Source organism: Mangifera indica, chromosome 9, assembly GCF_011075055.1.
Source record: "Mangifera indica cultivar Alphonso chromosome 9, CATAS_Mindica_2.1, whole genome shotgun sequence".
Lineage (NCBI taxonomy): Eukaryota > Viridiplantae > Streptophyta > Magnoliopsida > Sapindales > Anacardiaceae > Mangifera > Mangifera indica.
In genome coordinates, this window is record NC_058145.1 from 2,795,612 (window position 1) to 2,823,292 (window position 27,681).

Sequence of the window (27,681 nt, forward strand, 5' to 3'; positions counted from 1 at the left end):
TCAAGCAATTAACCTTTTGAGGTAAAACATGATGATTATTGTTGGATACAAGTAGGAGTGACCGTTTAACTCAAATTTGATTTAAATAAAAATAATTTAACTTAAATTTATCAAGCTAAAATTAAGGAGGGTTTGAGTTTGATTCGAATAAAAATAATTAGATTCAAGTTTGATTCGATTTTAACTTAAATCTATGATTCGAATCTAGAGGGTAAATTTATAGTTTGAATTTATGACTTAATGATAAAACGATATTGTTTTACCTAATAATAAATAAAATAATATAGTTTTAATAACTAATTAACACAATTTGAATCAAATTACAAACAAAATTTGAATTAAATCGAACCATTCATCTATCTTATGAGTCAAACCAAATCAAATTCACTTTAGTTTTACTTTGGTTTCATTTAAAAAATAAGTCAAACTTTCTCACTTAATTTTAATTTAAATAAATTTGAATGAAATCGAATTAATTTTGAATCTGAACCAGCTCTGTTGAGATCCCAGCCCTAGGTTGACGACCATCAAGCCTCGTTGAAAAAATTTGGTATAGACTGTTATCAATCTAATAAGTAATTGCAGAAACCACACAAGGTGATTTAAAAAAGAAAAATCCTAGAAAATTTCCAACTGAAACAGCCATGAATCAGATCAAATCCTCTCTGATAATTTATCACCATTAATCAGTGGATTTTGTTTAGCCAAAATTTCTCGATCAGCTTTCTTGAAATCGAAAGTGCAGAAATGTTCTTTCGGGTATCGGTGAACCCCACAAAACATCTCCCCACATCGGCACCTGAAACCCATCAAACCGATCTTCTTGTTGCAATTCTTGCATCTGTTCTTCACACTTGGACTCGACCCACCTGACTCACCTGACCCACCTGGCTCAAATCTCAGAATGTCCGACTTCGTTTCACCGGAAGTTGAATCAGAAGGCATGTTTGGGAGCAAATTTTTATCCATGTTTACTGTTTTGGGTTCATCCTTGGTTATCTCTGCCTTGAGAAATTCTTTGTAGCACTTTGAACACATGTTTTTGTTCTCCTGACACCCGTAGAACCCACAACCCTTTACGCAAAGTGGTGCCATTGCCTTGTTCAGACCCATCTTCTTTCTTCTTCTTCTTGTTAATTCTTCTTCTTCTTGTGATGCTGGAAACAAACTGTAAGGTTTGTGATTGGATGTTGGTTTTTGTAGAGACTTGAAGTAGAGTCCTTATAGCGAAAGAATACCAGTTTAAAATGACCTCAATTAATGGTGTCTTTCCTATTCCTACCAGGAATATGTGATGCCAATTAATGCCACATGCCTTCCAAATCCAAGGTTCCTTGCCAATTTGGCCATGTCAAATAAAACTGGAAAGTGGAAATCCTGAAGCTTCCAGTTTTTTCCAAGTCAATCGGGATTGAAAATCCTGAAGGTAAGTGGCAACTGTAAGGACTCAGAATCCATAAGGCATAAGTAAAATAAGATCTCTGTTTCAGATGACCTATTGCAAAATATTCTTGATCGTCTCCCTTGCAATTCTCTTGTTGAATGCAGGGCTGTGTTTAAACAGAGGTTGTGCTGAAATTTGCTAGTCACCCTTGGAAGCCTCAAAATATTCATCACTCACTCAATTTCTTCCCTTGCTTCAAGGAAAAGCATCTCAACTATAGTAATTGAATGTATTATTTCACGTATCGAAAATATAATTTTTTATATTGTATATCGAGTATCACATCGTATAATATAATTTTTGAAAAATAAAAAATATAATTGATACATCATTATTTTAGAAAATATCACAAACACCATTAAAAATTTAAGATTTTTCATATATACTTTTATTATATTATCGTTTTCTTTAAAAAGTATATTGCTCTATACCAGTAATATGTATCATATTATAAGATACATATTATATTATATTGTATGATATTTTAATTGTATCATATTAATTCGATATACCTCATGTTAATATCGTTTTTTATCTGTATTGTATCGTATTGTAAAATGTATAACATTTATTATAGGATACTGATAAATATGATCTCAACCACTTCGGGAGACTTGTTATTGTGCTATGAGACACAATATTGCTATATATATTAGAGTTGTAATTCTATTACTAAGTAATATTTAAGGTTGTTCTTACTCGTGGATCCCCCTTAGACGACATTAAAGTGGATGGTACGAGATAAAACTTCTTATTGTCTAAACTAACAAGAATCGAATGCGCAAGAATAGGGTTGGATCTTAAACGAGTTGGTTTGGTTTTAGAAGATGGGTCAAGTTAGTTTGACTTAAATTAAATTAAATTAATTTAAATTCAAGTAGAATTCGAGTTAAAAAATACAGTTCGACTCAAATTTATAGCATAATGGTTCAAATTTGTGGCTTAATTAGAGTTTAGTTTAGTTTATTATTTTAATAAAATAACATTATTTTGTTAATGAACCATGAATTCAACCTATGAATTCAACCCATCAATTCAAATTATGAGTTTGAGCTAAACTGAATCACAAATTCAAACAATCGATTTAAACTATAAATTTGAATTAAACTGAACTGAATATTCTTTTCGAACCGAATAATTAAAATAGAAATAAATCTCTAGAATTATGTTTATATTAGGAGTATTTAGAATAATGTCTTGTAACTCTACCCTCTCATCTTAAAATATAAAGACTGATACAAAGGTGTTTGGAGGCTTGGAGAAAATAACTTCCTTATAAACACGATCTAAACTCTGCCAGAACACTTTCCCAAAGATTAATAACATAACCATAGATGTAGACTTCTAAGTAGCATTCAAATTAAACTTTCTCGTCTTTATCATTCGCTAATGCAAAATCTATATAATATCTTACAAACCATAAGATAATTTTACATCGTAACATTGTTTTAGAATTATTTTTCATTAACAAAGTTTGATTTTACATTGAAAAAATGTTACTTATGTCATCAAGAAATGAAAAAGTGTTTTTATATCAAACCTTGGATGGGAAAATGTGATTTACTTGTTTAAGGCTGTCGTCACACACAATCAAATCCCACATTGAGTGGATGAAAAGATGAAGTTGGGATTGTAGAGAGAGAGTCTGCAAATATCGCAATTGATTGCTCATTATTTCTGGGATGCTTAGTTAAAGGATCGGGAACTTGAGGATTACAATGCAGGCAGAGGGCGGCTAGAGCACAAGATTCAGCTAAAGGATTTGCTTTTAGAAAATTCTGGGCTGGTGAAATAGTTGACAAAGGAAAGTGCTTGGATTTTTTTAATAGATAAAGTGGTTTTTAACCCAAAGAGTTAGCAAAATTAATGGAATATTAGAACTTTTAAGGAGAAGGTCTAAGTTTGAGCATTTGCCACACTTGTGAAACCGTGAATGTAATAGAAGACAAAGTGGCTTCCACTTGTTTGATGTAAATATTTATACTTCCATTCCTTCCCCACCCCACCCCCCGGGCACATTGCATCTTGCAACCTACAACCGCAAACCATGCAAGCAATTACTGAACTCAAACATGCCGGAAAGAAAATTTTATCGTGGCAAAATTTCTATCTGATCACGCAACCTTAGTGGCTGACCCTAATACCTCCTCTACCCAATTGTGTACCATGCCGGCATCACCCCAGAAAATATATATACCGGCCACCATGTTTCTCAATCAAGAACCATCTGGTTAGTGGAGGTCAATGATTCTTTTTGCTCAGTGCCAGTGCCGGGCAATTAGATTGCCAATTGAGAGGTCTTAAAACAACAGTTTGCAACAGAATTAAGAGCACGGCTCTTCTTCTTTTGGGTAATTGAAGCACTGGCAAATAACTAGCTTGACATACACTGATGAGGAGATATATTTGTAGCCCTTGCATATCATATTAATCATCAGTTTCCAAACAAATTATTACCAAAACTTGTTTTCCAGAGCTTATACAGCTTGAAAACAAAGTAACAGTAATATGAACACCATTATGCAGTATACTATAAAATGTAACTGTATTAGTATTAACTAGTTTGAACGCAATCTATTTTATGCAACCTCTCTAAATTAAAAGATAGCACCTTACCAAGGGCGACAATTTCGGAGAATACCTGCTCAGGGGCTGAAATCACTCGATTTTTATTTGAGCACTGGCACCCTCCATCATCCCATTGCGTATCTGCTCAGTGATATCCCTAACATGGCCAGGACCATGGGGTATAAAGACAGTGGTGTTCTTAGATGAGTTTCCAAGGTCCTTAATTGTGTCAAAATACTGAGTAACCATGATGAGATCCATCACTTCCTTAGCTGAGGTGCCTTCCACCTTGTGAGAGAAGTTCAAGATGTTTTCTCTTAGACCATCTGTAATTGCCTGCCGTTGTCTCGCCACTCCTACTCCACCAAGGTACTTGGCTTCAGCTTCCGCTTCTGCTCTTTTAACTTGGAGAATCTTCTCAGCTTCCCCTTTGTATACACTAGCAAGCTGAAGTCTTTGAGCTGTAATAAGAGAGCAATACTAGTTCAACAACTAAATACACAATATCAAGCCTGAATAACATCTAGCTTACAGTTGTGCGTTTAACTTCCCTATTTCCTATGTCTACTGATATCAGACATAAGTTACATTATCAAGCCAAAAACAATAGTCACATACTCACATTATCTTTCTCACTCTTTAAGAATTATACTTTTCACTAATGTTGGAAATTAAAAAATGAAATTACATCTGGATGCAGCAAACAGCGAGGTAATTGTACAAGGTCACACTACCTGCATTAATCTCATTCATTGCTTTGCGCACAGCAGCATCAGGTATAATGTCAACCATCAACATATGTTCAATGCTATATCCATACGCTCCCATCACCTGATCCAAGATTTGAATATAGAACATCAAAAGCCCATACCCAATGACACAAGGTGGAAACATATATTATTCGGCCAAAGAGGTAAGCAATAGGAAATGCTGTCAAATATTATCATCCAAAAATTATTGACTTTTTGATTCACTAAATTTCTTTAATAAATCTTCCTATACTAATTAAAAATAATAATAAAAGGGTGTTAGTGTTAAAACATAAAGTAGAAGGGCATAACTGAAGTTTTCCCAGATGTTAGTCGGAGCTTAAGCCCCCCACTCACCCCTTAGTGGTCTGTCTCTGCATGCAGTTTTAATAGCTAAAGCTGAGCAAAATGCACAAAGCAAGACGTGACCAAAAAAAAAAGAGGGAATTAAAATTTTCCTGATATATGACAGAACTTTATTCCTTGCAAAACCCAAATCTTTTACTCATGTACATAAAAATCTTCTAATATGCCTGATCATCACGACAAATAGACAGAGAAACACAAAAAACGTATAATATAACATGCAGCTTTTAAGCGCAAAATGTATTAAAAAATATTATTGTACGAGAATAATCAATTTACCTTCTCAAGTTCCTCCAAAACAGATTTAGCAACTTCACCCTTTTGTTCAAAGAGTTCATCCAAAGTCATTCTCGGAACAAAAGCACGAACCACTAAGAAATGCATTATTGGAAGGCATTAGGTGGGAAGGAAAGAAGAAACAGAAAGCATATAACATTATTAAGATGAAAGTTTTAAGAACATGATCAAATGTACCATCAAATACATAAGCCTGGATCTGCTCTTTGGGGTTTTGCAGCTCATAAAATGCATCATCAGCATTCTGTTTAACTATCCGGTATTGGATTGAGCAAAGCAGTTGCACAAAGACATTATCCTGAAAATCATAGTGCTATTTATCACACACACAGCAAAAAAAATCTGAACCCACTATAGATATTTTCAGTATAGTGGCAATGGTGGCAAAAACAGAAAAAGAAACAAACAACAAAACCACTTTCCTACAAAAATGACAACTTCAGAGCCAGTCTTTACCTAGATGAATTTCCACGGAGCATCTCAAAGCCAAGCATATCCTTTGAGAGCCTCATTCGATATGTCAAAAAATATTCTATTGTGAACAAGTATGGCTCATGTTTGGCAAAAACAGTGACAAACTAACAAGATAGGAGAGGGTTTTGTTTCTTCCTACATATTTTTATGAAAGAGACAATTTTTTCTTCACCTTGAATGAATGAAAATATAAAGTCCTTCAGGTGTAAGTATTGCACAAAACATCATAAAAGCTGGTTCTCAACAGATAAAAATTCCTTCCTAGTTCAACTAAGCTATATATATTGTAAACATCAATTTCAACCGATAGATCCAAAGCCAGAAATAACACCCCCTTGCAATCACTTTATGTCAAAATATTATCAACCAACATTAACAACACATCATTTCAAAATTTCTAAAACTTCAGAATTGGTTCTCCACCTTATGTTTTATCATGTTTTACTTATATAGATAAATGAAGAAACAGAAACCAAATGACACTCCAAGATGTTTTCCCTACATAAAATCAGTTTCCCAAATTAAATCAATAAGTTTCACAGACATTCTGCATATTAGACAATCACCTAAATGAGTTCACAGACATTCTGAATTTGACTGTTGTTGTTTTTAATTTAATTAAAGAATTCCCCAAAGTTTGAACCCAAACCCTACCATCTTAAAAAACCACAAAATCAGTAGTAGCTTAAAAATTGGTCTTTTGGCATCCTGATGATATCAATTATAAACCTTCCAAACCAAAACACACCTCTAACCAATCGATCATACAAATACAACAAATTAATAAAACACTCACAAATTTCCTTATCAATATAAATGAACGAAACAACAAAAAATAAAAAAGAAAATTAACAACCCAAGAACAAGAAATGCAAATTACCTTGGTTTTGGTTTCGATGCGGACATCGAGGGAACTGATCCTTGTGGACATAACTCCAGCGAGCCATTCACCCGCCAAAGGGTTGAAAAAGTTGAGCCCCGGCTGAGCCAACTTGTCAAACCTTCCCCATTTCTCGACCACGCCGATACTGGCCTGGTCTATGCACCCAACAAATACGCAAAATGTGTTCCCCATCTCTTATCTCTTTCACTCTCTTCTCTTTTCTTCTTTATGAAGTCGTTATTTTTAGATTGATTTCTGTCCTTCCGTGAGGGCCAAGCTAAGCGCGACCTCACTTGATTTACCGTGGGATTTTTGTTCAAGGTTAACCCACAATTAGATTTTAATGGGAGTTATTACCTTTCCCACCCAATGTTTGGTATTAAAACCCATTTCCAACCGATGTATTCATAAATCACACTTTTCTATAAAATCTAACTCCGTTAAGGAAAAAAGAATAATTAAAAAATTAAATTACCATATTATCTTTAATTATTTTATTTTTTTAAATTACCACAACACCCCAAATTAAAAAAAAAAAAACAAACTATCCTTTTAAATATCAAATTTGTATTAACAATATTTTCGTTTGAGATGAATTGGATGACCTCGTTACCATTAATGTCATCACTGAAAAAACTATCCCTTTAGCTAGCAAACCACCTAATACTCCTAATTCTGCAAGCCACCCTTTTCACGAACCTACCATCTATCATCTCTTTGTCAAACATCTAGTTGACCTCCATCACTATTGTTGCCACCACACCACCACCGGCTTACCTCGACAAGCCAACCTACACTCCCAATCTTGTAAGCCACCATCTATGGTCGACTATTGTTGTCACCTTCTTTGCTTATGGTTTTGATATTTTCATTATTGTCTCCATCGAAGCCAACATTTCATATTGTGATAAACAATGCTAAGAGTATGAAGATATTCCAAAGTGACCAATGTTTTAATGGCGAAGAATTTGATGGCTTGTTTGAGAAGTGATTTGTGAGACAACTTACAGAGGAGATAATGGAGGTCACCATTTGGGTAGTAGTCAATCAGTACACAACTGTAGTATGAAACTTCGAGGTAAGTGTAAAGTGTAGGGAGAATGAGTAGTCGAGCATGGAAGGACCTCAACCTGTATTTGAACATAAAAGAGATTCTTGGAATTGATGAAATCTTTATTGATTACTTTGAGCACAAACGTGGTCATGCTACAATCTCTAAAACTTGTGGTAGGTTGCGGTTATTTATGGTGATAGTTATCATTTCGAAACTTTATTTACAAAAACGATGACGATCAACCTAATAACAATTTATAATCATTCTATAAACGGATTTTAGAATTTAAAGATTGATTTCAATACCTTGATGTCATGATCCTTTTTTTTTTTAATTTCAAACTTTAAGTGAAATATAATCTAAATGTGAATTCAAGTTATCCTTTGATAGAGTTAGGATTTATTTTTAGGGTTTTGTGAGAAGATTAGGGATGTAAGCAATAATGTATTTAAATAATTTAAATGCATTGATCTAACCCTATGGTTGCAGTTTATTTCTTTATCAACCCTTCAAGAAGTGATTATTTTAAATAATTACCCAATATGTGAGTCCTAAAAAGATATAAAACTAATTAAATGTCTAAAATTATTTATGGTTGAAAATTTATATTAAATGATACTATTTTTGTGGGGAAATTGAAAGATAACACTTTTTAAAAACTTTTACATAATACAAAAGTGGCATTATAAATTATTTCTACAAATGAAAATGCCCATATCACAAATTTTCAAACCTTTAACCTTAAAACCTATCTAACTAATACTATATAAATGCAATCCTTTACCGTATCGAGGGTTTTAGATATCACAAACACTTACAAAATACAAACAAAAAAAAATATTTTTTTTTAACAACTTGGAAATTCATCATTTAGATATGTATATTCAATTAAAAAAAATCAAAACTTTAACCATCATTATTCTAAATCACTAGAATAGTGATGTTAGATGCAATTTTCGTCCAACTACACCTGAAATGATGTGATTTGACCAAAATAACATTAAGGATGTTTCAATACAATCAAGTTTGACTTAAGTTGAACAAGTGTTATTTGAGCCAAATCACACCCAAGATAGTGTAATCCAGACAAAATGCACTATCTTGATGTAATTTCGATAGAACTTGTGTCTAGGATGATACAATTTAAGATAAGTGTGATCTGGTTAGATTATATTATCATAGGTTTTGACCAAATCACACCGTCAGAGATATGATATGTCAGCATCACCTAGTTAATTTATCGGTCGTGACTTTTTAAAATTTTAATTTAATTTTTTTAAATTAATATAAATTGAGGTTAAAAACATTTAATAATTGGTGGACAAATTATTATTCAACTTCTGTAAAACATTACAAGAATAATAAAATGTATTTTTGTCTTTTCAATGGTTGTAGCATGTCAATTAACACAATTTATTGACACAACCAAATGATGGATGGAAAAACTGACTTTTCAAATTTAAAGGTGAGAAACTGTCACTATGGAAAACCTTAGAGTGGCAACTTGTATTTTTCCAAACTTTGGGTGGGAAAATGAATTTTAGTATTATTACAAAAATATTAACGGTAAGGTTGGGTCCGAACTGTTTAGCTTAGCTTTTGACGTGATTTAAGTTAAATTTGAGTTGAAATTTCTTCTTAATTTGAGTTTGATTCAAATTTTTTTCTGACGATATTGTTTATCTTATAGTGATATTATTTATCTCTTTGATAAAATAATTTATCTCATCAATGACCCTCTACAACATTTCTAAATAAGTCAAACGAATTTAAATTCAAATTAACTATTATAAATTCAAACTGGATTTAAATCAACCTAAGTTTTATCTCAATTTGAATTGCTCCCTAATTGAAGGGGTCACAAAGAGAGTTGTCTGGGCTTCATTAAAACAACTCAATTATCAACAAAGAGGCCCATTAATACAATTAATGTCCGACTATAATTCGGCCCAAAATCTCCCAACCTATTTAAGTGACTTAGTGCACGTGTCCAGCCCACATGAAATCCTAGCTGAATTTTAGCTCCACATTCTCTTGTCTACTCCTGGACAAACTTTTGAAACACTATTTTCCTAACGATTCATTCACAAATTTAATTATTTTTAAGTGCACCGCCACCATTTTACTAAAGATACTCATTCACATCAGTCTTCCATCAAATTTAGACATATTAGAGGGACCGGATCAGCCTGTGGCTCGACATGGCTTACTGGGCTATAACCTATTATGCTAACTATGTCAAGACCTTAGGGTTCCACCCAATATGATTTGTGAAAAAAATAAAAGATTTTTAAAAATTAAAAAGTAAATAAATATATAATATAGTATATTAAAATGTTAAAGACTTATGAAAACACAACTTAAAAGTCATAGGTCTTATTATATCGAGGGCTAACACAACCTGCCCCTTGAAGGATCTATATATATCATAACGAGTTGCACTAAATTTGGTCTAACACGACTTATGATGGTATCTAATTAAATTATTGTGTCGATAATATCAATGTGTTTTTATTTTTACTGTTGTGGTTAATCTTATATGAAAATATCAAACTTAATTTTGTTTCACTGTCAGATCTATTTTGATTTTTCTATTATATTTTCTATTTGGGTTTAGTAAAAATTAACATATGAAGATTACTTGCACAACATTATTTAACATATTTCTAGAATGAGTAGTAATTTTAATTTTCTTTTTTTCATAGTTTATCAAATTCAATTGATACATTTTCTTTTTGTCTTCTTCTTGAGTGGGATTGACTTGACCAAGTTCTCTAACTCCAATATCAACACGTTATTTGTTGAGCTATTTATAAGTCAAATCAGAGATGTCAATTATGTTGGGTCAGCTCATAGCCTAGAGTAGCGCTATAATATATTAGGTATGGTCTATGGGTCTAGACACAAACTCTGTGGATTGGTTCAGTTTAGTTTGTTACCGTTTACATAATTAATAAAAAATTAAAAAATTAATTAATTAATAATTATAATATAAAATTTTATTTTTTTATTAAAATTAATGGCCAGCTTGTTTAAGGCCTGATGCTATATATATTGGGTTAGACTATAGGCTTCATGAATTTTGTGGGTCGGTCTGAAGGCTGATTACTGTAGAAGCCTTAAGCCCAACCCAGCCCGACATCTGTCATATAGATACGGTGTAAGCCTTAGCCTTAGTCAATGCAGAAGCTCAAACTGAGTTTAAGCCTTGAAGAAGTCCAGCCAGGCGCTAATGGACGACCGGTGATCTGAAAATGGAAACTGATAAATCTGCATGTGAGGGCTACCTCATATCATATATGTCAGAAAACTGACTAAAATCCAACATAGGTTACTTGTTTTTTCAGCTCATATGTCATATAGATACCAGCTTGAGACACTGGACATTTGAGGAGTCTTCGAAATACTTGTTATAAGCATCTTGATCCTCTTGGGTAGAATCAGGACTAGGCTTCGGAGTTATTGCCCCTTCAAGGATATACAATGTGTCTTTCTGCTCTAATATAATCCTAAGTTTTTGTTAAATAATCGTTTTCATTGTTTTTCTCAAATCAATTGCTTCGTTATTAGATTCAAGAAGTCCCGATTGACTTTCTAATAGGCCCCGATCTCATCAAACCAATTTTAACCTTTACTTTAATGAAGAAGTCAAATTAACTGAATTGACATAAAATTATCTAATGTTTTTATTTTGTTAAGTATATTAAACATTTAAATTTTTTTTATTAAATTATCTTAACTTACTATTAACCAAACACAGTATAATATTTTGTTATGTTTACCAATAGCTTTAAAATTACATACCAAAATCTTTTAAAACTTATCATAATCTTAATAACCAAATCTCATTCTCACTATCGAAAAATAAAATAAAAATTTAATTAAAAATCAAGAACAATAAACGTAAGTATAACTACATGGAGACAACTATATATGTAATATGTAAAAATTTTAGTTGCCGCCTATAATTGAACTTCAACATTTCTTCAATCTATCTTTAACAAATTTTATTATAGCAATAGTTTTCTAAATATTTGAATGAGTTTGGATTGGTTTTATATCAATCCAAATATGTTCCAATTTAATTTTGAGTCATATCGAATTAACTTAAAATAAATTTTGTGTTGAAAAATCAACTTTAATTTGATTATTTTTGTGATGTGTTTGATTATCAGGTTGTGTTGAAAATCATCTTTATGAAGAACTAAGGACAACAATGGGGAGGGATGGGACTGAATACCCTATTCCTTGTCCTCGTCTCTAACTTGTCCCTATTACGGGGATGACAAGAATTCTCGGTTCTCTCCCTACAAAAAAAAAATCTCCTCCCCTTCCCTATCTCCATCTCCATAGGAAAAAAATTCTTTCCGTACTATTTAAACACAATATAAACATATTAAATAACAAAATAAACTAAAATTAAAACGAAATCATTATTTCAAATGTTATATATTAACTACTTTAATATGTTTAACAAAAATATAAATAATCTAAAATTATAAAGATATGTTAGTATTTTAAACAAAGATATTAATATAAAGGGATGGGGACAGGGATGGCGGTGGGGTGGGACATATATATCTCCATCTCCAGCTCGTTCCTGATTACAGAGATATTTTTCTTTCTTATCCCCGTCCTTTTCTTGTTTCTATCAAAAAATTTCTTTCCTATTAGGGTCTGAGACTCTAAATTTGAACTAAAATTAACATATCTAGAAGAACTGTTGATACTTAATAGATTTCTCCCTTCAGTAATGGTGCCCATACACGAGGACCTAACAGATCTTTCCCTATGAAAAATAGATCTCCAAACGTGTATTCACACGCTTACATACACAGACAATTGAAAGCATATCTGTATAGAAAGATAGAAATTTTCTTTTCTTGATATCTTTCTTACAAATATTGTACAATGCAAAATGGCAAAACACAAGATACAATGCATATATATATATATATATATATATATATAATTATCATAATAATAAATAGTATAGAGCCATGCAGAATTGTCCCTTGAAAGGATGCTGCAGAATCTCTGGGGCACAACTTGTTTAATCATATTATTATCATACACTCCCCATTTCTCATCAGCCATCTTCTGACTCTCTGCACGTTCCCTTTATTTTCTTACTGGTTTCTCGGAATCCAGTTGCAGCCAAGAAAATAATAAAAATAAGTTTATAGAATAGGTGACTGAGACAATAACACATCACACGTCAGAATTGTATATACAGTATATTGTATTATTTTCTATCATTTCTTCATCTTCGGAATCAGACAAATGGGACCTCTCACATGGTTGAAGAGACCACGATCGACCACGAGACAAAGAGCTTTTTATATGGGGCTTGATTTGTTATGTCTGTGCTTGGGATGGAAACAGCTCGATCTGATTTAGATCTCTGCATGGCGTCTGGGTGGCAGAATCTAGACATATGATCTTTCAATGTAGCCAGCTAGATCTGTGTACAATTAATAGCAACTTGCGTATTGTAAATGTTGTTTGTTTCCTGGGAAAATTTAATTGATTTTAGAACCTGGTTCTAGTTTAAAATTTTAACTTAGCCTGGCAATTTGTGTCATTAAGCTATGTCTGTGGAGCTTGTCCCATTGAGGCCCTTCCTGGGTTAGGAGGGATTCGACATGTCTCCTGCAAGAGCTAGCATAGACAATGAAAGGTAAGGCTGAATTAAACTTTAATTAGTTTTATTAAATATGTGAATGAGATGGAAAATATTTCTTAATTTCTATGAGTTCTGGTACACAAAACTGTTTGATGTCGGCATTTAATAGAAAGAATGCAGCATTCAGTCACAGTAAGTAAAAAATTTATTTGTATGAAAGGGTCAAACTATAGAGAATACTGTTTTCTGGAGAATCAATCTTATATACACCCATATTAAAACTTAAAGGGGTGTTTAGTTTGGAGAATATTTTATTATTAAAGTTAGAGGATTATTTTGAAGATAAATTATCTTGAGGATTACTTGGTATAAATTATTACTATGTTTGATGAAATTTGATAAATTGGATAGGTATAAATAATTATTGTATTTGGCTAGAGGTAATAAAAGAATATTAATATATTATTTTATTTAAATATCTTTGGGTATAATTATTCTAAAATATTTTTTTATATTATTTGTTATATTAATTGAAAATAAAATTATTTTTACCCTAAAAATTAATAAATAAGGATATAGTTATAATAAAATGAAAATTACCTTGATAATATTTTAATATCTAAGGAGAACGTGATAATCATATTACCTCTTACATTACCTACCGCATCATCATTAGTAATAGAACATTATCGAAATCTTTTATTACTTATAAACTAGACAAAGTAATATAAATAATAAAATATAGATTATCAGAATAATCTTTAAAGTCCCCTAACCAAACATCCCTTAAGGGTTATTAGTTTTGTACTATCTTAGGCTTATCAAGAGAGTAACTCTTGTCCTTGACTAGTTTATGTAAATATAACTTAGTCTCCATCAATGTTCCTTTGTTGGCTCCATTGCACACGTCCCATGACTAGGACGTCAGCTATCGGCCAACCCTTCCATTACCTCCTTTTCGATGGTTTTCTAGTGCAAAAACCATTGAAAATTTGGTTGAAACGACAGGACGATGTCACACAAATTTTTGATCAAAAAGTGGTTTCCATGCCATTGCCCTCCCATTTCAATTAGATTTTTAGTGGTTTTAATACCTAAGGAGAATGTGGTAATCATATTATCCTTTACATTACCTACCACATTACCATTGATAATAAAACATTATCAGAATCTTTTATTACTTATAAACCAAACAAAATAATGTAAGTAATAAAAGATAAATTATCAGAGTAATCTTTAAAGTCCCCTTATCAAACATCCCCAAAGGGTTATTGGTTTTGTACTGCCTTAGACTTATCAAGAGAGTAACTCTTGTCCTTGACTAGTTTATGTAGATATAACTTAGTCTCCATCAATGCTCCTTTGTTGGCTCCATTGCACACGTCCCATGACTAGGATGTCAGTTATCGGCCAACCCTTCCACTACCTCCTTTTCGATGGTTTTCTAGTGTAAAAACCATTGAAAATTCGGTTGAAATGGCAAGACGACATCGCACAAATTTTCGATCAAAAAGTGGTTTCCATGCCATTGCCCTATCATTTCGATCGGATTTTTAATGGTTTTTATATTGAGAAACTATTGAGGAGGGAGGTGGCAGCCGACCTTCCTAGAGACATCGCTAGAAAGTGGTGGCCTGGAAAAAAATCAAACTCTAAAAGAGAAAATACAACTTTTTAATATTTAAGTGGGGTGAAATTGTTACTTTTTAAAACTAAGGAAGAGAAAATAAGATAAATTTTAGTATTTTTTAAAATTTTTAATAAATAATAATTTTACTTTAATAATAATAATAATAATAATAATCAAATTTAACAGATAAATAAATATTTAAAATTTTATAAATATGTATTAGGTTCTCATAAAACCTTGGGTGGGAGTAATTTGAGCAATTTATGAGACCATAAGAATTAAATTAGTCGACCCACAGATACAGAGGCTAAAAACAGTCCGCCCAACCCCAAGAAAGTATGATTCCAATACAAGTATCCAAATTAATTATGGATTTTAGAGTTTCTAAACTGCCCGTACCATAGAGGACAGTGTGCAAATTTCTTGTAATTTAAGCACCATTCCAATAATAAATCTCAAATTAACATAAAAACTACGAGTTTGTCGGCTAGCTGCCAGATTGCTAACATGGAGCCTGGTTTGAGTGTCACTTGAGTGTTGGACATCAAAGCTAATTAAGAGATCAACATCTGGGAAATCATGTGGAGCCTGACTAAACCATGCTAGGTCTCTTTAAAACATATAAAGTAATGAACTATTAAGACAACTTTAATTAAGATAGTATTCCTTTGCCGAGAATGGGAGGAAGAAGAAAATAATTAATAGTAATAACATTATGATAAAAATTCTTGAAATATTATACCAAGTAAATGTAAGATTAATTGATTTACTATAATATTCGCACAAAGTTCAAATAGAATAATTATGGGGGTTGATTTAGAAATGGCAACTGGATAGGTAAAGGCGAATATTTTAATCTTCGTTTTTGTTTCTGTAAAGAAAACTTTTTTCATCCCTGTCCCATCCTATATAAGGATGACAGAGAAATTTTTTTCTACAGTAAAAATTTCTCCACCCCCTCACTGTCCTCGTAGAAAAATTTCTTTACACTTTTCTCTTCCCTCTCTGTAAGAAAAATAATAAAATATTTATTAAATATCTAAGCATATATATAAAAATTTAAAATTTTTAAAAGTAATTCAGTTTGTCAAAGTTTTAAGAATGTGAAAAAGAAGAGACGAACTAAAAATGAGACAAATCAAGGAGAGAGTGGGTCAGAGAGATATATATATATATATATATATTTTCATCTCTGCCCTATTCTCAATTACGGAGATTTTAGTTATCCTCATCTTCGATTGCTGGAATTTTAGTCATTTTTTTACAGAAATTTAATTATCTTGTCCTCATTCTCGTGCCAATCTTTATTAAAAAATCCTTTTCTCGTTCAATGGATGAAAGATCTAATTTCTTGGGTTGAATTGTTATCTCCACCTCTATGTAATTTCATGCCATTTTGTACTTGCATTGCATGTATGATTGTTTTAACATAGCCAGTTGGACCCTCACAAAAGATTCTCGCTGCTCCTATATAAACTCCATCTCTCTTGGCCAAAGGGCATCAACATTTCAACATAACCTTTAAAAAACACTCTTCTTGGATCTCTCTTATACGAAATCCAAGTCAATTCAAGATAAAGTTAAAGATGGCTTGCTGGTCTGCTGAGAATGCCACAAAAGCTTATCTCAAAACCCTAAAAATGGTGAGTGTTATTTAGTTCTTTCAACCACTTCTTCTTCCTAACTGGTGTTTAATTTGTTATCAGTCTTTTCTGACTTGAATTTCTGTGATTCTTTTCCAGGGTCAAAAGGCTAAGGAGCCAAACGAAGCCGAGTTCATATCAGCACTCGCCGCCGGTAGCAATGCACAGCTAATGGTTGTGGCATGTGCCAATGATGCAAACTCCACAACTCTAGCCTTGGTGGCCGCCGCTCATCAAACTGGAGGCCGTGTAGTTTGCATTTTCCAGGGGCTTGAAGAACTAAAACAATCCAAAAAAGCCCTCTTCATTGACGCAAACCATGTTGAGTTTGTTCTCGGAGATGCTCAAATTCTTCTATCAAGCCGCTACCAGGAAGCGGATTTTGTGCTGATCGATTGCAAGCTCGAGAACCATGAAGAGATTCTGAGGGCGGTTCAATCTGGCAGGAGGCGCCATGGCTCTGTTGTTGTTGGGTTCAATGCATTCTGCAAAGGGTCGTGGCGGTCCAGTGGAGCCAAAACCCAATTGTTGCCGATCGGAGAAGGGCTGATGGTGACAAGAATAGCCGCTGCAAGTGCCAATAAGATTCAAAGCTTTGGTAGAAAGAGTCAGTGGATTGTTAAGGTGGATAAATGCACTGGTGAAGAGCATGTTTTCAGGGTCAGATTTCCACAAGGAAAAGTGATTCAAGCTTAACTAGATTTATTTCTAGCTTTAGATGCTCCATTTTCTTACCTGGAAAAAAGCCTGGCAAAGTTTTTTTCATCAATATCTTCCATTGTAGAACCTTTGAGGTGAAAGAGAAGTGTTGAGAGTAAATAGCAGTATCATTATATATGTAATATGTATAATACTATAATGATTTAGATTTATGAAGAAATATACGAATTAATTGTGTTTAATTACTATATAATAAGCATTTGAATGCCTGTAACAATATATTAGGTTTGGGTTCACCCATGACAGATCTGACTGACCCAATTGCATAAATTGTTGATGGCAATTGGAGAATGACAGTTGGGCAATTGAGCACATATAAGATACCCTAAAAATTGTTACTCCTTTGTCACTGCATATTGCAAATTGGAAATATGAATCATTCTAAATACACTTAACTGAATGCAACGATTATAACTTTGCTTACTTGTTACCCTGATTGAACAAAGCGAATATAACTTATGGAGTAGAGTGACTTACTAAAATACATATACGATTTGTAGTGAAAATGCAACCAATGAGTATACGTGTCTAGTATCTGTCAACTTTGACTGTATATAAAAATTGTATTAAAATGTATGTAAAATAAGTAATAATTTGCCGCAAAATAGAGTGTGATAAGATTAAGAACTCAAACTAAGTGAACAAAAAAATCTTTTCTTCATCATGTATTTTTCTTCGTTCATAATGAAATTTTCTCTTTCATCTTCTCATATTGAATTCTTTAGGTAAATATTTATGTTTCAGTAATCACACTAAACAGATGAAACCCTAATTCTCATAACCAATCACACAATCGTAACAAATGGTCAAACAAAAGTTTGATTTTAATATACCATTAATATGTTTCAAACACTTACCCTCTCTGTTGCTTAGATACCTCACTTTTGTCTCTCAAACTTCTCCTTACCGACAACCTAGTAGATTTTAGGGATAACTACAAATACAAATGTATAAATAATCCTCGTATGGATTCATATTCTTATATTGTTTTTTTTTTTTGAGTTCGTATCTTGCTAAGAATGTGGAATTTTTTTAATCAAAATAATTAGTGTATCATTAAGAAAGGTTAAACAAATAAATAATACAAGCATTAGAGATTTATTCACTGATCATTGACTTTTAAGAAGCAATTGTCTCTCTAATTGAGGGCATAACAGCTATAAATGATAAATATTTAGAAAATTAATGCCAAGGCCTGAACTTATCATGTTACTTCCGATTGGATAAAATTAAATGGACAAATCTTTCCTTCTTAAGCTATCTAGTCGGAGTAGATACTAATGAGGTGAGCCTAAATACTCTTTGGCTTAAATAAAAAATAATCTAATTTAAGTTTGGTTCAAATTTGTCTAGTCAAAATTAAGTCTAATTTGAGTTTAACTTAGTTCAATTCAAGTTTAACTAGATTTCGCAACTCGAATCAATTGTTTGAATTTGTAGTTTGATTCGACTTAAATTGATTTGAATTTATGGGTAGAATTCATGGTTCGAGTTTGTAGTTCATTAACAAAATGATACTATTTTACTCAAATAATATTTAAAATTACTGATTCAAGCTAGACTGTGCGATGAATTCGAACTATGAATTCAAGCCAAATCAAACTACGAATTCAAACTATTAATTTGAACTATGAATTAAAGTTAAACTCAAACTGAATACCTCATAACTCGAGCTCAGTTTAGTTTTAAAAACAAGTTAAATCTTTTTGTTTGGATTTGAATTAAACAAATTCGAACCAAACTGAACCGAGCAGAGTTGGCTTTTGAGATTGAATCGGTTCGGATCATATCTAGGTTAGTATTTAGAGGTATTGGCCAGTCACCATGATCAGAATTTATTTTCAGTCGGACGGTAGAGATTTATTTCGGCTTTGGGAGGTGGCGGTGAGCAATAATACGCCGGTATTGGCTGTGGCATGTGCTGTTACTGGCATTGGTTCTAATGTTCAAAATTAGAGCTCACCATGATTGGTTTAAAAAGTGCTCCATTCCGCTAACAAATAATACTAGGATAATTGGGCGAGCAATGCTATGTACATCCAGTAGAAATGAATATGAATCGAGTCAAATTTGAACACTTTTTGATTCAAATTTAAATTAAATAAAAAATAGTTTAAATTGAATTTAGTTTGAGTTTATTAAGTCAAAATTAAGGATAATTTGAATTGGCTTAAATAAAAGCGATTCGGTTCGAGTTTTGTTTAAATTTATGGTTTAAATATATGATTTGAATTTGTGGTTCGAATTCATGATTTGAATTTGTGACACATTGTTAAAATAACGTCATTTTTATATAATAATGGATAAAATAATATTGTTTTAACAGTTGTTTAATATAATTCAAATATGAACCATGAGCAAGTTCAAACCAAATCGAATCATCCACCTAATTTACAAGTCAAATTGAGTCAAATTCTTTCTAATTCAAGTTCAATTCAGTTTAAAAAATGAGTCAAATTTTTTAACGTAAACTCGATTTGAATTCGAGTTAAATGAAATTGAACTAAATCAAATAGAACTAAACTAACTTTCGAGCTAGAGCTAGCTTTATTCGGCTCCAATCTTAATATCTAGTTTTAAACATCTAATTAGGTATATAAATAATATTTCATTTATATAATTAGTTATTATTTAATACTTAATTTTAAATAACTTAATTATATAATAATATATCATTAAAATATTTAATTAAATATGTAAAACTAATATAATTATTATGCTCACTTCGAAGTTGAATATGGTAAGGTTGAGCCTACCGTTTAGGCTCGAAAACTAAAACTGGGCCATTTCCCAACACTAACTTGTTCGGAAACACCAGCCCAAATAACACATATGAGGCTGACCAATTTTCAGCCCATAATTCTGTTTTAGGTGTATCTGTTGTAAAAAAAAAAGTATTCTTCTTCTTCTTCTTCCATGCTTTTATTTTTCTTCTTTTTTTCTTTCCTTAAGTTTTGTATTTTGAAAATATGTTACTATTTATTATCATTTAAATAAAAAAATTGGCCAAGTTTTTTAAATATATATAAAAACTAGATATGGTGAATGAGTCAAACCAACCTGACCCGAAACAGAAAAAAATTGTTTGATTCATAATAATATAATTTAATGCTGTAACAAAACTTGTTAAGCCTGTGGGCCTTTAGATCAGGCCCATGTGCTAATCCAACTGTTAGTTCACTACTGTTTACATAATTATTAAAAAAATTTAAATAAATAATTAAATAATTATTATATTATAAAAAATTATTTTTAATTGAAATTAACAAGTCAGCTAAGGCCCACCTTGACCCAACCCTATGTATAGGGTCAGGCCATGGGTCTTATATATTTTTCGAGTCAATCTACCCTAAAGACATGCAAATATGTGAGCTTTAGACCCAAGCTAACCCTGCGCCTTATAGATCATGTTACGCTTAGCCCACTGGCACCTTTAATAAAAACCATTATCAATAATTTTTCTAAATATTATTATAACCTCTCTAATATAAGTCTAATGTAGAATAAATATTTTAAAAAAAGAGTTTAAAATTTGCACTCAGCTTGGTATGAGACATACCTAGGAGTAGATTCGAATCGATTTTAAATTAAACAAAAGTCAACTTAAGATTGAGTTTACCTCGTTCAAATTATTAAAGAAGAAAAAAAATTAGTAAAACAAACTCTAATTCAACACCTATGAAGCACAGTCTGATACAACAAGAGTGTTTAAATCAATTTAAGAACAATCTAACCTCGAATAATTTAAATTAAATCCACCCCTAGGTGTCTAGTTAGGGTGAGAGCTTGGTTAAAGTGGTCATAATATGAGAATAATTTTAAAAAATTTCAAACCCTTAGAGGAATTCATGTGCCGCGAACAAAATTTCAAATCGTCTACTAAAGAATTAACATCGCACCTATTATTATAAAGTAAAATTTTTATAAAATCTTACAAGAGAGGAACTACATTCATTTCAATTGACTGCTCAATTGAATAACCAGATAATATATCATTATATGATTGAATATTATTTTATTTTTAATTTAAATTTATTTAATTACATAATAATACATTATATGAATACTTAATTATATGTTTAAAACTAGATATAAATAATTTAATTACTCATAAAATAGACCTCATACATCTTGTGAAAGTTCAACAATATCTCTAGTCATTTTAATCAAATCCAAACCTAAAGCTCGGATGATCTAGGATCGGGATCAAGCTACTCATAAAATAGACTCTATACATCTAGTGAAAGTTCAACGATATCTCTAGTCATTTTAATCAAACCCGAACCTCAAGCTCAAATGGTCACAACCCAGGTTTTAGAACCCTAGCTAGATTTATGTATTATATCGTGAACCATGATAGTCGAATCACGTATCATATCATATATCAAAAATCTAATTTTTCGTATTTTGTATTAAGTATCGTATTGTATCGAATAATAGGGTTTTTAAAAAATAAAATAATAAAAAAATTTAATTGATATGTCATCATTTTAGAAAATATCATAAACACTATTAAAAATTTAAAATTTATCATATACACATTTATTATATTATCATTTTTTTTTAAATATATCGATCTTTATTGATAATTTATATCATATAATAGATTTATTATATTATATTAATTTGATATATTTTATAATATGAATTTATATTATAATAATGATAACGTGAGCCATTCGAGTTAGGCTTGTGCACAGTGAAAACTTAAAAACCTAAAAAGCAGGGCGAACCAAAAAAGGAAGCTGGTATCGTATGGGAATCACCTGACACAGGTTGTTTGTTCAACCAAAACCATCCCTTTTTTGTCATGCTCATATCAGTGACACAGCTTGGAATGGACTCAGCCTGACTCAAATTGACCCACCAGGTCATGCTCATATCAATGACACAACTTGGAATGGACTCAGCCTGACTCAAATTGACCCACCAGAGAAAGAAGATAACTGACGTACGGAGATAGTCATCATCTTTCTTCTGCGTCTAAGGCCACATGAAATTAGGATGGGTCACAAGGATAGGAAGAGTGGAAAAAATGAGGGTGCCCATGCATGATAGTATGATTTGAATCAATATTTTTTAAATCAGATTAATGATCAAATCAATTATTTTACTAATTTATAATTTGATCAATTCGATTAGTTTAATCGAAGAATTGATTGGTTCAACTTATTATCAAATTATAATAAATAAATTTTACATAAAAATTTGTAAAAAATAAAATCAATCAAGATACTCACACTTATGAAGATTAGAATATATCTTTTTTAAACAGTAACAATTATTTATTTGATTTTATTGAAACAATTAAAATAAAAAAAGTCTTAATCTCATAATACAGAAAAAATATAATTCTGTAAATTATTATCTATAGAAGATATTTCAATGAATATGAAATACTTTTTTTTTTCCTTTTTATTTTATTTTTGAACTTATTTTTCCTTACATGCCTTTATAAATTTATCAAATCTAATAAAAAATAATCAAATTACGTAAAAATAATTAAAATTTAAAAAAATTCAAAAACCAAACCCGGTTTTGATCGGCTCATCCAGTCAAACCCGATTTTTGATCAGGTTTGACCAAGTTAATAGCAAAATAGATTTTTTATATTAATTGGATCCGATTTGAAGTCAATTCTCAATTCAACCGATTGAACTGATCAATCCGATCTGATTTTCAAATCATTGGTTTGAATCCTTCGAATATATTTATATCAAACTTTTGTTTATGAGGTTGTGAGTTGCTCATTGAATCCGAACCTAAGTTTTTTTTCATTTAATATAATTGATTCAATTTTAAAGAACATTTTCACTTAAGTAAGTTTTCCTCTTTAAAAATGAATTTGGACAAAATCCTAGTGCATTAATGGACACTCAATTGCATGGACATCAGATATTTGAGCCCTGATCATCCTTAGTTTAGAATAAAATAATGGGTCATCATAAAAGAAGGAACTCGATTTGTTTTTCATATAATTTTGTCTCTGAAATGCCGCACAGGTTGTTCAAGAGTCAAGTGAAACAAGCTCAAGGTGTTCATTACTTACAAGAAAAAGCTACGTAGAACAAGAAACTCCTGAGAGAAGAAACATGAAGCTGTAAAGCATTAGGAGCCAACTGGGCAAATGACATTTTGATTCATCTGTGACCTCCATGATTGCTGACTTCGCTGCTTTTAACTCTGGATAGTAAAAATATGAATTATTTCCGTATTCGATACATATACTAAATACGTATTTTATATCTTTTTTAAGTTTTTCGTTTTCCCTTTTTAATGAATTTTTTAAAGTACGAAAATATCAATTATATTTTTAATTAATTATTATAATGCCATAATTTTATAAAATAAAAAATTTAATTTTTTTGTTATTTAAATTCCTAGCCTCTCTAAATAATTTTTAATGATAATTGAATTTTGATTTTATATTATATTATATTATATTATATTTAATAATCAATTAAATACTTTATATTTAAATTGTTAATTAAAAAATTTATGAAAAATATTAAAATTATAATTAATATTATCGTTTTTTTAAAAACATTATTATAGGTGATATACTGTATTAAACTCGTATATTCACAGTCTATATTTTTTTTATATCAGTATACAAACATTTTTTATATACATAATTTTTTTTTCTGTAGGCTTGTAACTGCCAAAAATGGAATTCATATTGTGCTACATGAGCACCTCCTATAATAACGGATAACATGAATTCAACAGTCTGAACAGAAACTATTCAGGGACAATACATTTAGACATTTTAACTTTCAAGTGATTTCCATTCAAAGTTTGTAGGGTTCCAAATGTTCACAACAGAGTTCCAGAGGATGGTTATATGGCAAGCCTGCATAAAATACATTAACAACAAAGCTTAGTCCTCGGCAAGAAGACTACTAAAGTTCCATCATCAGTGATTAGTTAGGGCCACAATCATCATCACTAGAAACAACTACTAAAGTTGCTTAATTCTTGAACAATTGCTTCCATAGATGGTCTCTCTACAGGAGACTCATGAGTGCAAAGCAAGGCCATTCTTGCAAGTTTAGTTGCTTCATATTCAAAGAACTTTCCATGGAGGTTTGGGTCAATAAAATCTTGGAATTTGCAGGACTCAGCTCCAAGTTGGACTAAACTAGTGATTTTCCGCTTCCCTGAGAGGACTTGCAAAACGAGCACCCCAAATGCATAAACATCGCTTTTCTCTGTGAATCGACCAGTTGTGGTGTACTCTGGAGCCAGGTAACCCATTGCAGCACTGGCCTTCAAGGCTGAGAAGACAATGTCATTGGTAAGAAGGTTAGGCAGGCCAGAATCCGAGAGATACGGGTTGTATCTCTCGTTGATAAGCACCTTCTCAGCTGAAATGTTCTGGTGAACAAGTGCTGGTTTGTTCACTTTGTACTTGTGCAAATATGCTATACCTGCTCCAAAAACAAAAACAGAACAAAGCTTAGAAAGTAAATAAATAAAAATTATGCAATCTTAACTGGGATTATAGAAGGGGAAACTGACCTTTGGCAATGCCCTTGACAATGGATGCTCTGGCAGACCAGTCCAGTACATGGCTATCACCGTCCTTTAGATCAAGATAGCGAAGCAAGTTTCCATTGGGAACAAAATCATATATGAGAAAGCATTCTCTACGGCCCCTTGAACAGCAAAACCCTCTCAACCTAACAATATTCTCATGTGTCAATGATGTCAAAATGTCTAGTCCCTTCAAAAACTCAGATTCATCTGACTTGCAGCTGGTTTTACTGATGCTCTTTATAGCCACAACAGTCCCATTTCTTAAAACCCCTTTATATGTCGCAGAAAAGTTACTTTTGCCCAACAAATTCACCTCTGAGAAGTACTGAGTAGCTGTCTCAATCTCTTCAAGATTGAACCTAAAGCTCTGGAATACTTCTTGAGCAAATCCATTGAGATTCCTACCGTCAGCCAGAGGATCCCATCCATTAGCATACTCAAGGCTAATGAGAGGAGAGCCATTCTTCCTGTAAACCCCCTTGGACTGGTCAGTACTAAGACGACCATCAGCTGCATCAAATGCATTCCCAAGCTTCTGTTTTCGTCGTCGATATTGTGTGAATGTCAGTATTCCTAAAGTTAACAATGCTATGGTTACAACAATTGCTCCAACAATAACAGATGCTTGATGAGATCTGGATGGCTTTGAGCACTGAGTTTGGTTGCAAGGCAGCCTCAAATCTGCTGTCTCTGGTATGTTCCTTTTTGAACCAGTTCCAAAGGGCTCAGGTCTACTAGGATTGATGCTACTTGAAGCACTGCAAGCTTTCAACAAGTAAAACCCAACTCCACATAGTTCCAGATTGTTTTCATATAGGAATCCTTCATTCAGTCTTCTCAAAGCTTCACCAACCACATTAAAAACAAGTCAAATTCCATTCAATTTTTCAAGAATTCAGCAATTATGAACCTAAATATAGAATCGATAAAAAGTAAGCTGTGGAAACTTGTTTACCAGGAGGCACATTGCCAGAAAGAGTATTGTTTCGAATGTCAAAAACTTCCAGAAGAGCAGCATCAGCTAATTTTTGTGGGATTGAACCGAAGAAGTGATTGAAGCTCAAATCTAGCCTCGTTAACAAACTCAAATCACCTAAACTTGCAGGGATTGCACCAGTGAGTTGATTAGATTGTAGAGCAAGAACACTCAGCTTCTTCAAAGAACTTAGCTGGGTTGGTATGCTTCCGGTCAACTGGTTATAACAAAGCTGCAACACTACAAAGCATTTGCAGAGCCCCAAATAAGACAGAGGTTGAATGCACAGTAAAACATGCCAAGAAAGTTTAAAACTTTTCAGAGAAAACACAACAGTGAAGTTAACTCAAAAATGAATGAACAAAAATGGAGCATACAAGTTTCACTGTCTCGGAACAAAACCAGTGTGTAGAGAAAAAAAAAACTACTTAAGTTCTGTACTGTTGATTTTCCAAAAGAAACTGTTTTACATTGATTCAGGGCAAAGAGTTTATATTGGCCAGATTTGTAGTAGAATAATGTACTTATATGCCTACTCATACCTTTAATTAGAATCCCAACAGAGAAATTTTTTGACTTTTTACAGGTTCATCAAACAGTAAAGAAAACCTTAGAGATAATCAACTTGAGAAAAATAAAGAACATCCATTTGAGAGACAGAAAGACAGAAAATTGTATGAAAACAAGAAATACAGAAAGTTCAAAAGTTTTAACAGAATCCACAACTAATTTTGAACAACACATACTAAAACATTACAACTGAGATTATATCTTCAACAAAACCAGCAACTAACCTTGCAAGCTACCCATTTGACCGATCTCAGAAGGAATATCGCCGGAGAGGTTATTCATATTCAAGTACAAATCATTAAGCTCAGTCAAGTTCGCTATTTCATGCGGTATATCTCCATACAAAGAGTTATAATGCAAGTACAGTCCAGTCAAGTGCTTGAGGCCTGCAATGGCTGGAGACATCTTGCCATACAAACCCTTTCCTTGCAGAGAGATGTTAGCCACTTGGCCCTTCTCGTTGCAAGCTATTCCTTCAAATGAACCATCACATGGCTCGCCGTTGATACTCCATGAAGAGAGATACCTTCCCTCAGGGTCTAAAGACGCTTTCACGTCCATGAGTGCTCTCAGCTCTGCGTTTGCAGAAGCTACCCATGATTGGTTCATGAAGAGAACAAGCAGAGAGAGGAGAAATACCTTGGAACCCATGTCTGGTTTTGGATCAAAAACGGCAAAAGATATCTTAGTATCTCTCTAGTCACTGATTTTCTTTGCTTTTGGGGCTTTGCCTCTCTCTCTATCAGTGTTTAGTATTCTCTCTGTTTCAGTCTACGACAAAGGGGAAGAATGGTGAGGAAGAGAAAAAGATGCAGAGATAACCATTACACTTTCTCAGTGGAGTGTCTAGTGTACTCACCGTATGGGAAAACTCATAAAGAGAAGAAAAGACTAAATTTTGATTTTTCCTTTTGGACTAAATTACGACTAAAGCTTGGGATTCGGTGAGGTTCAGCTGCATGCTAGTAAATTAGTTGACGCGGTGATGAGAATGCAGACATCATGACCGTTGCTGCGTTTGTAAAGGAAGTTACGCTAGTTTTGAAGAATACTAGTTATTATATTTTATGATATAATATAGATAAAAAGTAATTTATATTATAAAATATATTAAATTAATATAATATAATACGTATATTATA

The 27,681-nt window shown here is 32.2% G+C and overlaps 4 protein-coding genes across 4 annotated transcripts; 1 reads left to right on the forward strand and 3 right to left on the reverse strand.

Annotated features, from left to right (window-relative positions):
- Nucleotides 1–502: 502 nt before the first annotated feature.
- On the reverse strand, nt 503–1,661 carry LOC123226223 (zinc finger A20 and AN1 domain-containing stress-associated protein 1-like). The gene has a single exon (XM_044650758.1). It carries the CDS (start codon nt 1,111–1,113, stop codon nt 655–657), a length of 459 nt encoding a protein of 152 aa, XP_044506693.1. The 5' UTR covers nt 1,114–1,661; the 3' UTR covers nt 503–654.
- A 2,176-nt stretch (nt 1,662–3,837) lies between these two features.
- LOC123226585 (hypersensitive-induced response protein 4) lies at nt 3,838–7,060 on the reverse strand. The gene is made up of 5 exons (XM_044651132.1): nt 6,779–7,060; nt 5,602–5,722; nt 5,407–5,498; nt 4,747–4,843; nt 3,838–4,473 (listed from the first exon to the last, which is right to left on the reverse strand). Exons 1-5 carry the CDS (start codon nt 6,971–6,973, stop codon nt 4,103–4,105), a joined length of 876 nt encoding a protein of 291 aa, XP_044507067.1. The 5' UTR covers nt 6,974–7,060; the 3' UTR covers nt 3,838–4,102.
- A 9,534-nt stretch (nt 7,061–16,594) lies between these two features.
- Nucleotides 16,595–17,668, forward strand: LOC123226500. The gene is made up of 2 exons (XM_044651025.1): nt 16,595–16,734; nt 16,834–17,668. The coding sequence occupies exons 1-2, from the start codon at nt 16,678–16,680 to the stop codon at nt 17,428–17,430; spliced, it is 654 nt and encodes a 217-aa protein (XP_044506960.1). The 5' UTR covers nt 16,595–16,677; the 3' UTR covers nt 17,431–17,668.
- Nucleotides 17,669–24,213: 6,545 nt separating this feature from the next.
- Nucleotides 24,214–27,418, reverse strand: LOC123225373 (BRASSINOSTEROID INSENSITIVE 1-associated receptor kinase 1). Its single transcript, XM_044649306.1, has 4 exons — nt 26,764–27,418; nt 25,949–26,209; nt 24,976–25,836; nt 24,214–24,884 (listed from the first exon to the last, which is right to left on the reverse strand). The coding sequence occupies exons 1-4, from the start codon at nt 27,188–27,190 to the stop codon at nt 24,403–24,405; spliced, it is 2,031 nt and encodes a 676-aa protein (XP_044505241.1). The 5' UTR covers nt 27,191–27,418; the 3' UTR covers nt 24,214–24,402.
- Between the last annotated feature and the right edge of the window lie 263 nt (nt 27,419–27,681).

Bases quoted from the DNA above. Each gene is read 5' to 3' on its own strand.
- LOC123226585 (XM_044651132.1), bottom strand. From the start codon at position 6,973: ATGGGGAACACATTTTGCGTATTTGTTGGGTGCATAGACCAGGCCAGT. The intron at 5,499-5,601 runs GTACATTTGATC...TGCATTTCTTAG, and splicing joins CCAGGCTTATGTATTTGATG to TGGTTCGTGCTTTTGTTCCG. The intron at 4,474-4,746 runs GTAGTGTGACCT...CTCTTATTACAG, and splicing joins AATGAATGAGATTAATGCAG to CTCAAAGACTTCAGCTTGCT.
- LOC123226223 (XM_044650758.1), bottom strand. From the start codon at position 1,113: ATGGGTCTGAACAAGGCAATGGCACCACTTTGCGTAAAGGGTTGTGGG.
- LOC123225373 (XM_044649306.1), bottom strand. From the start codon at position 27,190: ATGGGTTCCAAGGTATTTCTCCTCTCTCTGCTTGTTCTCTTCATGAAC. The intron at 26,210-26,763 runs GTTAGTTGCTGG...AATGCTTTGTAG, and splicing joins TCAAATGGGTAGCTTGCAAG to TGTTGCAGCTTTGTTATAAC. The intron at 25,837-25,948 runs GTAAACAAGTTT...TGGTTGGTGAAG, and splicing joins TTCTGGCAATGTGCCTCCTG to CTTTGAGAAGACTGAATGAA.
- LOC123226500 (XM_044651025.1), top strand. From the start codon at position 16,678: ATGGCTTGCTGGTCTGCTGAGAATGCCACAAAAGCTTATCTCAAAACC. The intron at 16,735-16,833 runs GTGAGTGTTATT...ATTCTTTTCCAG, and splicing joins ATCTCAAAACCCTAAAAATG to GGTCAAAAGGCTAAGGAGCC.